Source organism: Lissotriton helveticus, chromosome 4_1, assembly GCF_964261635.1.
Source record: "Lissotriton helveticus chromosome 4_1, aLisHel1.1, whole genome shotgun sequence".
Classification (NCBI taxonomy): Eukaryota; Metazoa; Chordata; class Amphibia; order Caudata; family Salamandridae; genus Lissotriton; species Lissotriton helveticus.
This window is the reverse complement of record NC_136063.1, coordinates 211,208,305-211,225,432: the sequence shown is the minus strand read 5'-3', so window position 1 is coordinate 211,225,432 and position 17,128 is coordinate 211,208,305. Positions and strand designations below refer to the sequence as shown.

Below are 17,128 nucleotides of genomic sequence, written 5' to 3'. Positions count from 1 at the left end.
TGGATTCTTTTGTCAAAACATTGCACCTGAAAGCAGGTATTTGAACGCTTTCTCAATAATGGGCTCGCAGAAAAATTTCTGTCGACTCCCACAGGGGTTCAAGAATAGCCCAGGGTTATTCTCAGCAAGAGTAACAGAGTTACTACAAATGTATGATGATGAGGCATTATCTTATGTCGATGACATCTATCTGACAGATGATGACTTGGATACTCACTTGAAAAGAGTGAACACCATAATACTTGGGTTCGTAGCAAAGGGTTACAAATTCAACTTTAAAAAGTCACGAATTGCCCATCTGACTGTCCTGTTTTTAGGATATGAATTATCAAGTGAAGGCAAGAGCCTAGCAGACCACTTCTTAGAAAAGTGCGCTGTACTCCAAGCACCAAAAACGCTGAGGAAAGTCCTAAGGGAGGCTTACAAAGTGGTCCTCCGAGGGGAGGCAATCGCAGTGATAGCAGGTTATAAACGGGATTCGAGGCACGAACTCGCGGAACTAGAACTGGCATTTCACAACGCAAACACTACTCACATGTCGGACCCCACCCCAGAAACTACGCACCTTCTACAACTCCGCCAACAGCAATACCAGGCCCACCTCAAAACGACCGTTAAAGGCTATATCGCAAACACAGCACATAGAATATATGACGTGGGTGATAAGGCCGGGAAAATGTTGGCATGGTTAGACAGGAGAGGGGGCAGTAGCAGAGGTATACAGAGACTTTACACTCACGGCGGTCAGCTGCAGACACACCCTGAACAAATAGTATGCACCCTGGCACGTCACTTCCAGGAGATCTATACCCCGGACCGGGATGTCACTGCGCAGACAGCGGCAACCTCACTTGAACACATTACCATCCCCAGACTCCCGCAGGAAGCACCGCAGGAACTAGAGACTGATCTGTCAGAAGAAGAGATTCAACTGGCGATACATGCACTGCAATCCGGCAAGGCGTTGGGTCCCAATGGGCTGCCCGTGGAATGGTACAAAGCAATGGCCTCAACACTGAGTAGACCACTGCTAGATATGTATACCGAAAGCCTTGAGAAAGCGGAATTACCGCTTGATCAACGTACAGCCACGATTGTGGCCATTCCGAAGCCAAATAAGCCACCGACTGCCAGCACCTCGTATCGCCCTATCTCCCTGCTAAACGTAGAAGCTAAAATCCTGGCGAAACTCCTGGCTTGCCGCCTGACGCAACACTTACACACACTGATACACCCTGATCAGTCGGGCTTTATGCCTCACAGAAGTACAGCATTGAATCTCAGAAGGGTCCATGGGGTTATGGCACGGGCACACCTACTCTCTGAACAGGCAGTGATCCTCTCCCTTGATGCCAAAATGGCATTCGATCTCGTAGAATGGGAATATTTATTTGAAGTGCTTGCACGTATGGGCTTTGGTCCAAAGTATATTGCATTGGTGAGACTTTTATACACATCACCAGTGGCACAAGTAGTGGCTAACGGCCGCATTTCACCGCCATTCCCACTGAGACGTGGGACCAGACAAGGATGCCCGTTATCGCCCCTTCTCTTTGCCCTAGTACTGGAGCCACTAGCGATCCTGCTTAGAGAGACACCGCTGTTTCGGGGTATCAAATGGGAGGGGGGTTGGGAAGATAAGATCTCCCTGTACGCAGACGATATGCTCGTCTATATGGTTGACCCTGACGCCGGGATCCCTGCCTTATTGCGTCTCTGTAACTCACACGGGAAGGCGTCAGGTTACACCCTGAACTGGTCCAAGTCGGTGGTATACGTGCTCAAAGGCCCAGAACCGTTGTTGCAGGAGGATTGCCCTCTGACACTGACGACAACCTCCTTTAAATACTTAGGTGTCGTAATCACGGGCGACGCCACAGATTATTTTGAAAAAAATTTAAAGCCACCACTAGATCGCCTGCGTGCGGACGTCAAACACTGGGCGACCTTACCCTTGACCCTCCTTGGGCGAGCGGCCCTATATAAAATGATGGCGCTCCCTAGATTCCTTTATGTACTTGAAAATACCCCGTATATGGTTCCGCCACACTATTTCAAACACATAACGGCCCTAGTCACCAGTCTGCTCTGGAGCAATGGCCAGGCGCATATCGCACATGATAAACTGGTGAAAAGTTGGTACGAGGGGGGGATTGCGCTACCAAATGTACAGTTATACTACTGGGCGGCCCAACTCAAAATTATTAACCACTGGATCCACACCCCACGAACGGACCCGGCTTACAGGGCGGACTGGTCTCAACTGGAGACGGATTGCATGCTCTCAGTTTTGTATAACAAGTCGCAAGTTAAAAAACTGGTGGGCCCAACACACCACACAGCGGCCCTGTGGCACATAGCGCAGACACGTATGGGATGGAAAGGGAAAATCACCAAAATGACACCACTGTGGGATGTGAAAGCCCTAGGTAACCTTAGGTCATGCAAAGGGTTCGCGCAGTGGGACTACATAGGGATCTCCACGGTAGGGGACCTGTGGGACAAAGGCACGGTGGTGGCGCTTTCCCACCTACAACAGCAATACGGTCTAGGCCCCACCGAGACGTTCAGATATGTACAGATACGTCATGCACTGCTCCAAGCGATCCCGGCTGACACCGTACTGCCAGAATCCTCGCCACTAGAGGACAGATTATTAACAGACTTTATGCAGCAAAGTGCGACCTCCCTCACGTATAAAAAACTGGTAAATAATCTGGATGACCCTACACTTAAACTTAAAGAGAGGTGGGTGGAGGAGATAGGCGAGTTAGATGAATCAGAATGGAATGCAGCACTTGCCTCCCCAAAGGAAGTAGGTATTTCGGCAAAATTCAGATTAGTGCAACTCAAAATTCTGCACCGCACTTACTACACTAGAACACTACTTCACAGGATACAAAGGGCAACACATCCCTTCTGCCTGAGGGGTTGCGGGGAGGAGGGAACGCTATTCCACACACTGTGGGATTGCCCACTGATTCAGGAATTCTGGAAGCAGGTTATGCGCACTGTCTCACAGACCCTCAAGATCTCCATCCTACCTGAACCCCGTAAGTGCCTATTGAATATCTGGGACCCCACTGACCTGGATAGGTACGGATTGATATGGGCCACACTAGCAATAACAGTGGCTAAGCGAGACATTGCGCAAAAATGGGGGGCTCCGGACCTGCCTACTGCAGCTAGATGGACTAGAAATATGGACCTGCTGATGGTGGTGGAAAGAGCGGTGTATGTGCTCAGGGCTTGCCCCCGTAAATGGAACAAGGTCTGGACCCATTGGAATGTTTACAGGGGGGGACTCTGTGAACCCTTGCCAGAAGAAGAAGACCTAGAATCCGAAGAGGAGGATGAGTGAGGGGATGGGCGGTGGGGTGGTGGGTGCCTGTTTACGACACAATGATGCACCGTTATGGCTTTATCATGGACCAAAAAAGTAGCCATAGAGGGTGATGTTGGTTAACTATGGACGTATGTGGCAAACTGGACAATGATGACACGGGTTAAGTTTACTCTTCTTTGTTTTTGAATTGTACTCTTCACATATTACGGTTTGTGTTATGAAGGGACGGGGGCTACACCTTATATAATGTGAGACAGTATGCTGAGTTTCATCACTTGTACCAAGACAACTGATAGCTACCAACCAAGTCGTGGTTGGGATACCATTCGCATGCATGGGACTCTACACTGAATAAGCTGCCCTAAAGTAACATATTTACATGGAAATTGTTATTGTTTCTGGACTACCATATTGTACATGCACCTTCTGCCTTCATATTAATAAATATTTTTAAAAAAACCAAAAAAAAAACCGCTGAGGAACTTACAATCAATACTAGGTTTCCTGAATTTCGGAAGAACTTACATTCTAAATTATGCAGAGAGGGTTAAACCTCTCTATGAATTAATAAAACCTGATTTTAAACCAATCAATTGGACTCAAAAACACACAGAAATTTTGAGATCTTTGCAAACAGACATGTTAGCAAAAACAAATTGCAAACTCGCGATAATACACGCAACCTTGTAATCCGAGTCATCCCAGGAAGATGCGGATTCACGTACTTGACCTCTAATGAGGGAGAAAAGGTACCAATAGCATACAAATCACACTTGTACTCACAGGCTGAAAAAACATTCAGTCTTGCGAAAAATGTTGTAAATGCGGTTCAAACAGCTGTAGCAAAAGAAAAAGCCCAGGCCCAAGGCAGACGAATTACTGTTTTAACAGCAGAATCAGCCTTCGAGGCATTAACAAGCCCATGTAATTTAACTACCGTGGCATTAGATCCAAAATGGATACAATGGGAAAATTCTCTTGCTACAGAAAAAGTGAAATACTATTTTGACCCGGAAATGAAAAAATTGAAATATCTAACATATGAAAAAGAATATCCTCTGCCTAACAACATTTTGCCCATACAACTTTACGCCTGCATAATATACACAAACAGTTATGCAGAACCCTCGGTTTGGGGACAACAAGCTTATAACGCTACGTGCGAGGTTGTCAAATGCCGGTGGCGCGGAGGTAAATTGATGCCACTGGTAACAATGTCACAATCTGTAAAAGACAATTCAGGTCAACAAACTGAATTAATAGCTTTAAAAATGGCGCTCGACATTGGCGATCGCGAATTCCCGACACTAATAGTGTGCGATTCGCATTCATGCGTCAAATCATACAATAATGACTTGCAGAAATGGGTTCAAAACGGTTACAAAGATGACACAGGTGCCACAATAAAGCAAAAATCGCTTTGGGAACAAGTAGTTCTTATAAAGAAAGAACTACAAAAGACTCACGTGATACATACACTGAGTCATCAGCGTGATGGCGTTCACGCTGCAGGGAATTCATTGGCTGAGACAGCCACAGCGGAAGCAACTAAGCCGGCTTCCGTAGCCACAAAAAAGCGTTCAGAAAAATACATAGACGGGGAAACCGTGCTGGCGGTAAAAACGTCCTCAAAAGGCGACTGTGCAGCATTACCCGTGAACTATCGACTCAATTATACATACATAATTGATGCAAACTCCGTTCCTTTTGCTCGAATCCCTGGAGTGGGGGATAGAGTAATTCCAAACACGAACAGGAGAGTCTTGCTAATAGCAGACGCACACATGGGTGAAGGTCTAGGGCACCGAAAGATCAAGGAATCACTGACAGAATTACAATCAGAATACTGGTGGCTGGGAATGAGCGTGGATAATCACAAATTTGCAAAAAATTGCGAAAACTGCAACAGAGATCGCAGTGGCGAACCGGCCGAAATAGTGCCAGAACACCTAATAGAAAGCATAAGGCGATCTATTCGCATGATTAAACAGGAAACATGCATCCCTATGTATATTATTTAAGACTAGATTCACTTAAAATGTAGACACCAGCACTCGGCTGACGCCAGAACTGTTATAAAAGATTTGCGAGTCTATATCGGCATATACGCTATTGGCATGCTACATTCTGATCATGGTCCTGCTTTTAGCTCACGAGCTTATAAGGAGGCCATGACCAGCATGGGCATTGCATTGCGGTATTCTTGTCCCTTCCATCCTGAGGGAAACGGGATTGTGGAAAGAAAAAACCGAGACATAAAGCAATCTATAACGGCGAGGGTATTAGGTACGGGTACTGGGTGGGTCCAACATTTAACAAGTGTCCAACGCAGTCTTAACAATCTGCCAAGAAATTCTCTAAAAGGTTTCAGTCCGTATGTACTATTGTTCGGGACTAGAATGCATATTCAGGACCTCGATAGTCAGACTTAAGTGGTAGAAGAAAAATGCTTTGATATCAAAGATCGTTTGGCTATTTTACAGGACTTAAATGAAACAAGAAAAGGCCTGAGCAACGTAAAGCTAAAACACCAGCCAACAGCCACTGAAGAGAAACCACCTGTCCCAGCAAGGCCTGTCTGGATTCCAAAGATTGGGGATCTGGTCAGAGAGAAGATCGCGGTGAAGAAGGAATTTGGGCCTTCTTACAGAAAAGCAGTACCTGTCTTAGCTGTCAACGGAACAAGATCAGTTGTACTACCGCCCCTTGCTGGTAAAAAGGAGAACCGAGTTGTATCCATCGACCTGGTAAAACCACAATCATGTGGCCGATAATAAGTAGTAGGCCCAGTGGACTCCCAAGAAATAGCAGAAGACCAAATCTTGCTACAATCCAAGAGGTTCAAACTGAGAGACTAATCACATTTGATAAACCTGCAGTGATTAAAAAAGGAATATGCAATAATGCCATGGAACTTGTGCCTCTTGAAACCCAAATTGCAACAGTTCATCGAGAAACGCCTGTCTACAACGATGTAGCCACAGACTATGCTAATGAAACAAAGAAAATTGCAAAAGCAAATAAAAATCCGGAAGCAATTCCAACAATTGACAGAACTGCATCTGGCTACTTCATCAATTTCGATGACTTTTCTGAGGATCCAAGCGAGCCTGAAGAACAGCCAACAACTGAATCTTTTAAAAACAAAGTAACAGAACTCTTTCATCAACTCAAAGAAACCTATCTTATTTCTCCATGGATTGAATTTTGGATTGTGTTAGGTGTACTTTTCCTCCTGCTTTGGCTCATCATGGTTCTTTGTTTGGGAAAATTCATTGAGGGAAAATACAGTACAATGGACACAGCAGGTCAGATCATCAACTTGGTCCTAAAACCACACAAGTCATCGCACATCGAGAAAAGAGAACTATCATCTGTGAATGTTACAGCCAATCCAATACCCGGTGGGGTAGCTTGGGACAAAACAGATTACAATATTTATGGCCCGGTCGAGCTCCTGAAGTATCCACACCAGTTTAAGATTTCATTGAGTGACTTTGTAAAACCGAGCACATTCTCTGATGATTGGGACTTTGAAAGTATTAATGATATGATGTCAGATTTAGTAATGTCAGCAAAATTTCAGAACATGATTACTTGCAGGGTTCATCTAATTATGACGAATTGTACTGCTACAACCACTTTGCGCATCACTATTTGCATAAATCTGCTCAACCTAGAAATTTTTTAAATTATAATCAATGGGAACATTGTGCAACCCCACCAACAGGCAGTTCAAAAACATTTTATGAGAATTTCCCATACTTCTCAGGATTTAACACAAGTGAAGCAGAAGCCTTTTATTTCAAAATGTTAAATAAGACAGGAATGAAAACAATGCTGACAAACACTAAATTAATCTATTCAGAAGCATTTTATGAAAACAATACTACATTTGGTTTTGATTTTTGGAAAAACAATATTGAAACAAAAACCATCTGGGGTACCAAAGACTGCCAGGTCCAAGGTATAGAATCTTTATTTAGAGCCTGCATGATCCCAGAACAAATTATATTCTTGAATGATACCATTCAATAGACAACCTGTCTTGGCGTAGCCAAAATTAAAGACTTGAACAAACCGTCTATTCCAAAGCCAACACCTGACTACACTACAGATGGTGAGATAGACGTATCCCATATTTTTAACCAAAACAGAACACATCCTGATTGGAAAAAATGGTTGATCTGGCCCACAGACACAAATAACTGTCAAGATAGATTCCTGAACAAAATACAGGGGTTCAAATTGACCAGGCCAGACCCTAGATACTCTCAGAGACAACATCCAGGGATAGTTACAACAAACAGTGTAGGAAAACTCTGCCTCGAATGGCTACACACATCCACACTGGCAGAAATTAAGCAACACTTGACTTTACTTAAAGACGGTGCTGACTTGCGTGATTTCATAATGGGACCACGCAAACAACGTCAAAAACGTTTCATAGCGGCCGGTATATATGCAGCTTACAACGAAGCTTGGAAAATAATGCAAGTTGAAACAGCAGAAACAATACGGGAAATTGACCGTATTAATTTGGAAAAATCACTTTCTGTTGTGGACAATGGGTTAATGACTCTGTCTTCCAGAATATATTCACTGGACAGTATTGTATCATCTGCTATAGATATAATAGAGCAGGACTTGCTAATGTTACAACATGGTCAGTCCCAATTACGTTCTATTGTACAGCTTGGCTGGACGTTACAAAATCTACGTTCAGGCTACGTGCCTTGGCGTTTAATCAACACAACGTCATTATTCTCTATCTTTAACCTTACTGATACACAAATCAGCTTGGCTCAGAAAGGAGCAGAATATACAATTCTGAGCATTGAAAAACTAGAGAGATTACCATTGACAATGTCAGAACGACCTGTCATTGAATGGATAATACACAGAATAATAACTATTCCGATAACAACTTTCAAATTTAAATTCTGTCAAGAATATATACCAGCAGGCCAGTATGAAAGGTTGGATAAAGGGTACATTAAGTCATCATGGAAATTACCTTACACACACACATGTTATAGTGAAAAGGAACAGAATGTATTTCTCAGTGGTAATAATTGTAAAAGATCACTAAGTGGTATACTTCTGTGTCAAGGTATTAACCTGCATGGGGCCTGTGAGAAGACTTCAAATAACCTTTCATGTCACCAGCATGGCACACCTGCAACTCGAATAGAGCCATTCTTTAGACGGCTTTCTAACGGGAGCTATATTCTAATAGTGGACCACAGATGTTGTGGCATGGTGCCAGGAAAAGCTTATCTAGTTAGCGTTAGTTCCATTGTCACTTGCTGTATGCAAGTATTGTTTCCAAACAGCACTCCAGACAGGGAGGAAAACATTTGGCCATTTTTGAATATCTCTTCTATTTGAATTGATACTTTAAGCAGAATAAAGTCTGTCCTTTTGCAGACAACTGTGCCCTTGACGTCATTAAAAGAAACGTATGATCTGCAAGTCGCAAGGACAACGGCAGAGATACATAGCCTTTTATCAGCAAATTGCCCCCTACATTTCGCAGAAATGTTAAGCCAAATCCTAAATATGTCCGATACTGGAGGTATCCCACATGTATTTAAGACAATTTTTTCGGGACTGTTAACACCCTTCACAACAGTTCTGGGCATTTTTCCTAATTTTGTCCATTCTGTCTTTGGTGGCCTACCACTACTGTTGGGACTCGTAGCAGGCATTTTATTTTTGATTCTCCTGCTTCGTTATGGCAAGCCAAAACGCAGACAAGACTGCAGCAACAATGGAAGAAACGATCCTAGCTATACGCTATCGGGACCGCATAACTAAAGTCCTTGGATTAGCCCTGCTAAGAGATCTGAATATGACCTGGTTTCTTTCATTCAGACCCATCTGGTAGAATTGTATCTTACCTGTGCTTCGATGTATGCTATGCGGAGAAGAATGCGTGTTGGACGTCTGTCTTACACTACAATCAAAAGTACCATTGGATACAGATACTTTGCTAAGTCCTGTAACGGCTCATGCATCGTGTTGTCCCCAGCGGTTACCCATCCTGATGACGGCATTCGTTGAGACTTCACCACTGCGATTAAAGGTTAGTGAAGTACGAGATGAGAGCAACATCACCCAGGTACGACCTTCTGGGAGCACTGCTGATACTGTCATCGATGATAGCAATCATGCTCACGACTACACAGTTGCGGCATTTTCCAACTTGGTCGAACTTTCACCTGAAGCGGTAAACCACTTTTTTGAAAGTCTGTCTGAAATGATGTTTTCCCCCGAACAAAAAGAATAACTTTAAAGCAAACTAGTACACAGCGTTCCCTGAACTCTGAATTCGGCCTTCGGCTTTGATAAACAAAGCTACTGAACATATTTGGAACTATTTTTTTTTCATCTCTCCTCTGAAAGCGAAATTATTTTTTTTCCCGATTCCAAAATATTTACCTTTTTTTTTTGGCACATGTACTCTGCTTGAAGTAGAACTATTCTTAGAGAACAGAGCTTCTATTTTAGGACCTCTAAAGACAATATATCACGTCTAGCACATTTACAGCAACTGTATTTATATGTGATGGAATGGTCTCGCACCTTTTTTCTGTATTAAGAGCCATTTCATGTGTAAATTTCGCAAATCATTCATGCTGATATATATATGCATACTTTTTTTAAGAATGATTACACTGCTTGAAACGCGTACAGTACCTATAATCATTTTCATGTATTTCGCATACACCATTTCGAATGCAAAAATGTATTTTGGGGTGGGTTGGTATACAAGTGCACCTTTTATGTTTACTATTGCTTAAATTTTAGTAATGATGGACATTAATTCGTGGAGTGGGTGTAGTGTGTTATCTAGGAAACCTGAATCGATATTCCTATTTTATGCCCTTGTCCGGTTATAATCAATAATGTCCATACAACGGCATAATAATCATATCCATAATTCAGTCGTAGCACATGCTGTCACATTAAGCAAGGCTACTTCTTGCCCCCTAGTAAGCACACCGAGTTCTCTAAACAAAACCAAGCCTCCAGCAACCTGGGAAATCCCCCTTGCCTTTGTTTTGATTTCGTCCTAGAACTCCAGTAAAGCACTGTAAGAACGGCCAGTTCTTAGTGACATCTTTATTGACGTCTTATGTCCAACCTTACGTCAAACCCAGGCACCTTTCAGGTATAAATATACCAACGTTGCCTTAAGCAAACACACGGTGGTAATTCTGGAGCAGAGCAGCTATCTACTTCCGAAAGCCCAGCTGATGCGAGAGCCCACAGACGCTGCCCCTCCTCCTTGACGCGCTGAGAAAGACGCTGTCTTTTCTCCTGCCGAGAAATCCAGCTCCGGCGTTTCCAGCCTACCCTTGCGTGTTGCTGGGATATCGAGTCCTGAGAGAGAGATACCAGACCTCCTGCTTTCTCCAGGTACGGAACTGACTAAACCCTTACAGAGAATTCTTGAGTCAGATTCTTGGCAAAACAAACTTAACTTAAACTGCTACTTACTTACTCCTTCCCACGTATTAGGCTTAGGTCAGGTACACCGGGGTAGGCGTATTTAGAAGCACCAGTTGAGTACGATTAGTCAATGTATATATGTATGTATATATTTTATCTATTTTAAAGTATCATATGGCTTAGAAACCATATCAATGCTTTTACAGTATTATTTTATACTTCTCCTTTTACTGTACGCACTTTACTTTACCATGAGCATTACAATCGTGGCAATTCATTTCTCTTGTATGAGGAAGAAGACTGCTCAATAAATAACACCTTTTATTGAAAACGCCCGTCTCTCTTTTCTCTGCATTATGGTGAAACTAAGTACGCACATCTTGAGTGAGTGAAATAGCTGTCTTTTGTTTTCACACGACTCTAGAGATACACTCTTATTCAGGGAGAGCAAAGTTGTCATGTTTTATGGTTGTCAGAAGCTAATCCCTTCTTGTCTATCCAGGGAGGTTAAACTCCTCCTCGTTTATTCGAGAACGTTTCTAGTGACCTCTGAGCTAGCTGGCAAACCTTAAGTCTAATATAGTCCATAGAGACCTAGATAACCTCAGTCCTACGTCTACACTGCTGAATATATTATTCCAATGCGCAGGGCCTATTGGGAATATAGGAACTACACTACAACCCTCCACGAGGTTCTCAGACTAATAGGCACTAATGGGGCTGCCCTGCTGATGTCCCCCTGCTGGGGACGCGGGCAGCGGCATTCTCGCAGTGCGAGAAGCAGAAAATGCAATGGTATTTTAAATACCATTTTATTTCCTGCTTCTCGCGCTGCAAGAAAGGAGACTGCACTGGGTATGCCTGGTTGGGGGCAGGCAGGAACGTATGCCTGGTTGGGGGCTCGGGGAGGAGTGGCTTGCACCACTCTGAGTGCCCTGACTGCTTGGCCGGCCCTGGGGCCGACCAAAGCAGTCATGCACACACTGCATTTTCTCTATGTAGGCTGCAAAAATGGCGTCCCTACCGGTGCCCGGCTGGGCGCTGCCCGGGACTCAGCGCCAATCGCAACCCTGCCATTGCAACATTGTGATTGGCTTACAGTAGGGGAGGGAGCAGCAGCATGCCTGTTCCTGAACTTCCTGTTCAGAAGGCAGGAGCGGACCCGAGCCCAGGAGCAGAGGCGGCGGCGCGGTGCGGCATGGATCTGACAGGTACATTTTCTTTTCATTGTAAGCCCCCCCGTGACTACTGGGAGCCGGCCGGACTGCTTATACCAGACTCCCCTGCGTGCAGAGCTGCTCCGGCGTTACACTACTCTCGGACCTTTGAGTGTTGTGGTTACATGCGAGATTAGAACAGCCTTTTACCTCTCTGCTCTGCTGCTCCAGGACCAGACTACTCACTGGAGCTTAGTGTTGTGGTCGGTTACACACACGGGTTCCAGTGTTATACAAGTCAGAGAAGTTTATAATGTTGGCAATACATGCGGGAGCCCTACTCTTTTGCTTTGTGAGTCTATGACACCTTTGGGAGGGCGTCTGTTGTGCTTGCAGGGTTGGTTCAAGACGCTTTGGAGGCTGCCTGACCTACCAATGAGGTCGTATTTAACGCATTGAGGTGCAGTGTGCACCTCCATGGAAAACGTCCCAGGAGGGCTACAAGACAGCCTTACTATGGTGACACCGGAGCAGGCAGCAAAGGGCACCACACCCCTCTGAAGCAGACAGTTGTAGATGTGGCTGTCTGGTTGATGGGGAACCGTCACTGGTAAAAACACATGTATGCATGTGGCACAGTAAAATCCTTGCACAGTTCTTGAACCCTAGAGTTGTGGCTGAAATTGCCAGGCCTGTTGCAATACCTGATAACATTTTGTTTGCTGCGCTGCCTAAAGCAGGCTCGCAATGCCTACAAGGCTGAAAGGGTTTGAGCACCTTAAACCACCCCCCCTCCCATCTTCCACCCCCCACCCCCGTCGTGTGTCTCAGCCCAGGCTGCTGCAGCTTGAGCTGCTGGCTGGGCAGTGTCTGGATTCTTATCTCCGCACTCGAGTTTTCCACAGGTCTTTGAAAGACTATTTGCATACTTACATACCTTTGTAAACTGGTTACCAAGGCATCATTTTTTTCTTGTTCCAGTACCCCTGGGCCCCACTCCGCCTATTCCATACATTTGTATTTTGTTGTTTAAAGAGCCTGCAAAGGCCTCATCTTAACACTAAATAGGGTTTTAAATAAAATTGCATGTATTAATTTGCAATGTGGCTTTTCTGTCTTTGTTCCCTTTAATTATCAGTCATGAATCATTCAGGCAGCCATAGAACACAATTAAAAATGCTTTCTATTTACATTTGCTGTTCAAAGTATACACAAATAAGTGCTGAAAATAGGCTTTAGGTAACTGCCTGTTTTTGTAATTTCTGGGACATCAATATAATGAGCTGGTAACCCTAATCACAAGACTGGAAGTTTGTTGCAGAATGAGCACAATATTTATTTCCTCCACTCTCGATCCCTGAACAGGGCCAGACTGGGATCATAAACCGGCATTGTCAATTGAGTCGGACTGGCCACGAGGGAGGATGCAGAGGGATGGGGGAGGGGGTGCAGGTGGAAAACACTGCAGCTGCTTTTGGTGCAGGGGGCCGATATTGCAGCACTGCTGCAAAACCAGGCGCCCTATACCAATAACGGCCCCCACTGGTCCGAAACCACCTCGGCCCTTCCGTCCCACCGAGGAAACTCCTGGTGCCCGCTACGCCAGTCTGGCCCTGTCACTGAATAATGCCATATTAGCAATAGTTTAACTTATTTCTGAAACCCTACGCCAGTATTCAATAACATGCTTCAAGTGTCTGGGAATGCACCCTGCATTCAGACAATCCACTCCTCATTCTCACCCTTCGCTTTCACACTCACCCTGCACTCACAGCAATCACCCTGCACTCACAATGACCTCACTGAACTTATGCCACTTGCCATAAACTCACACCGTTCTCCCTCCACTTACCCTGTGGTCATATGAGCACACTGCTCACTCTGCCCTCACAGTGATCACTCTGCACTCACAATGCACTTGCGCTGTTCACCCAGTACCTCACCCTGTAGTCACACAAGCACACTACCCACCATGCACTTACAGCGCTCACCCTGCACTCACAGCGATCACTCTGCGCTCAGAATGACCATACAGCACTTATGCCACTCTCCATGAACTCACACCATTCTCCCACCACTTACCCTGTGGTCACATGAGCACACTGCTCACTCTGCACTCACTATGCACTAGCGCTGTTCACCCTGTACCTCACACTCCAGTCACATAAGCACACTACTCACCCTGCACTCAGGGGACACTTCACTCACCTGTCCCCCTCACTGCTCACTCTGCAATCTCACTCGAACAAGCCCATCACTAACCATACAATAATTCGTCCAGCTCCTCACTTACATCTGCACCCAAATTTATATGGGCACCTCACTCACCCTGCAGTCACTTGTCTCACACTGTTGCATCACTCACTGTGCACCCACATGGGCACTCCTGTCACCCACAGAACGCAGAGGGTTAAGCTACAAAGAACGTGTACCATGCAGATCACAGAACTGAGTCTGAGTAAACTACGAGTAGCCCTATAAAAAATATGAAATGTTTGTCAGAAGGGGGCTATAGAGAGATGAGGTGCATTGTTGGTGAGTGGTAGTGAGGGAATTCTTGGAGAAGGAGGAAGGGAAAGGTGCATCAGAAAAGACGGTTGCACCCTGTGCGACCTGTGCTAGGGCCAGCCCTGGCTGGGAGTCTTAGCCCCCTTCCCTGAGGTTCGGGTCTAGTTGTGTCCCTGGCCTACAGTGTCTAGTGTCCAGTGTCGCTCCCGACTTGCTGACGTCAGCGCTGCCCGTGCACGCATTTGCTGGACACGGAAACAGGAAGTTGGAGGACGGAACTCGTGCAGTTGGGATCCTGCCATCAGAAGAGCTGTCTGGACCTCATTGGAGCTCCTGCACAAGCATTTGAAAGACAATGTGGCACATTCTACAGTTTTACACTACCTGAAAGAGTTAAAAATGTATTTGTACTTTAATAAAGAAGTTATTCTTTTTACATCTGGGGAATGCATCATGAGTATAGCACATTGTTCAAGGGTGACAGATTTTCCTGGAATAAAAAATCTAATTAGGTCCTTCATTCTAGCGTGCCTCGTGCATTCAAGGAACTTCTCTGCCTCTGCTTCTGAACCGTTCTATCGTGTTAGCCCCCCTCACTCTTATCACAACCTAGATTCTGTAATCTAGTCTCCCACTCACCAATTCCACCTACATCACACCTTTCTATCTACAGCATCTTAAGTGTTCCTGGTAATTAAAACAACCAAACAGAAATAACCCCCAGAGAAGGCTGCAGCAATGAACATTGAATGTTTTGACACTGCACGAACAGTGGCCAAGTATTTCAAATGTTCATTGTGTTTTACATCTCATGCTTACAAATTACTGTTCATCGCAGTTCCATGAATTATATTGTAAATGAGAGTTACATCGCTGGAAATACATTTTTTGCACAGTACCTTTGTGCTTGATAAACCATTCTTTTATTGAATCGCCAATTAATCACCTGTCACTATTTTATATATTGTTTCTACAATGTTTGTGCTGATTCCAGTATCAATTGTGCTTTTGTGAAAGTAAGAAACTTTGTCAATGTGGTGCCATCTTCACCCACTTCCAGGGAGGTCCCCTTTAAGTCACATATATTGGACTTTTGTGGTAAATCTATAGGTTAAAATGAAAAACCTAAACACTTCAAAATAGAAACACAGATAAAGTAAATCAAATCATCACACCAATTAACATTGGGGAAACACTCGTTCAAATCCTTATTCGACTGCAAACAGGAGTTTGCGTGTGGTTCTATGTTCCAACCAGTGCAAATTGTATAAGCAAAGACTGCACATTTTCAGTTTACGCATCTCTGGTGGGGGGTCACTAAGCATTAAGGGTCAGATGAGCAACCGTTTTTAGCGGTTGCAAATGGAAAATCGGGCCGTTTGTGACCACTAAAAAGGTTTGTAGCATGTACAAACTCTATTTTGAGACTCAGTAATGTATTAATGACTCGCAAAAGAGGGCTTGTGAGTCACTAGTAGGAAAGGGCGAGCCAAGGGCGTCCCTTCCCAATAGCGAGTCACACTGGTACGTATGATTGTTTTGCGACCGCTAGTGCAGTTGCAAAACAATCGCAGTTACCACCTACTTCAAGTAGGTGGTAAGCCAGTCGGAAATGGGAAGGGATCCCCAGGGTACCGCTTCCCCTTTGTGAATGTATGCAAAAGTATTTTTCAAGAGCAGGCAGTGGTGCCAAGGACCACTCCCTTCCTTAAAAAATTTAAAGAAAACGTTTTTTTTTCTCTTTAAAACGCATTCCGTTTTTCTGTAAGGAAAACATGCTGCATTTGAAATAAAATGTTGCTTTATTTAAAAAGCAATCACAGAAATTATGGTCTTCTGTCTCCAGCAGGCTCTCATCCCTGTGATTGTAGACCATTCCCAATGCCTCCTGAGGCAGGCCATTTGCGACCCCATTGGGAATCGTTAAATGTGTCTGAGACATATTAGTACATTTCATTTTGACAGTCGCAAATTCCGAGTCGCACAGCGGAATGGTCGTACCTCGTACCTCGGACACTAGGATCTGAAATTTTGAATGGTGAGGTAATTGCACACTGTATTGTTATTTACAGGATGCACAGTTACCATTAGAATGTGTCCTGATAAAAAACAGAAAGTGTTTCAGTTCTAAAAAGGAAAAGACAGATTCTTTCATCAATGCTAAAAAGATAACCTGGCAGCCATCAGTAACGTTGCTACGGTGTCATTCCTTCTAGGTACATTGGCACAAAGAAAAGCATTCACTTGGCACTCACTCTTTGCCCCAACAGCTCTTCTTTTGTCGCGATCATTTCCTTCCCTGTCTCTGTTGATGGGCTCAGTTTCCGTCCTGTCGTTCAGGTGCAGTGCCTGAGTCTGAAAAGGCTGCGTTGCTTGTATTCGCTTGGGATCAGTGAGAGCTTATACATTCAGCATCACTCCAGGATAAGTAATGGGGGATTAAGGTGATTGCTTGTGAAGGCACTTAGGGAAATTGGTCCAAAATAGCTGCGCGCAGCTAGAATCAAGCCATAAAACCTCTCCTCTCAAATCCCCTGCCAGTTTTACCTGGCCTGCCTGCTTCTGATCACCTTCTGATTATTGGTTCGTTTGTGGTAGACAAATTGCCCAATTGAATAGGTGTCTAAGAGTAAAACGGAATGTGTCATTTATGGATCAG

The 17,128-nt window shown here is 44.5% G+C and overlaps 1 protein-coding gene across 1 annotated transcript in view; it reads right to left on the bottom strand.

Moving 5' to 3' along the window:
* The window catches only part of LOC144827106 (uncharacterized), a 124,662-nt gene extending 107,859 nt beyond the window's left edge, over positions 1 to 16,803 (bottom strand). The window contains exon 1 of the mRNA XM_078685545.1: positions 16,725 to 16,803. Within this exon, the coding sequence (XP_078541671.1) occupies positions 16,725 to 16,760 (36 nt within the window). The 5' untranslated portion in view covers positions 16,761 to 16,803. The remainder of the gene's footprint in view (positions 1 to 16,724) is intronic.
* Between the last annotated feature and the right edge of the window lie 325 nt (positions 16,804 to 17,128).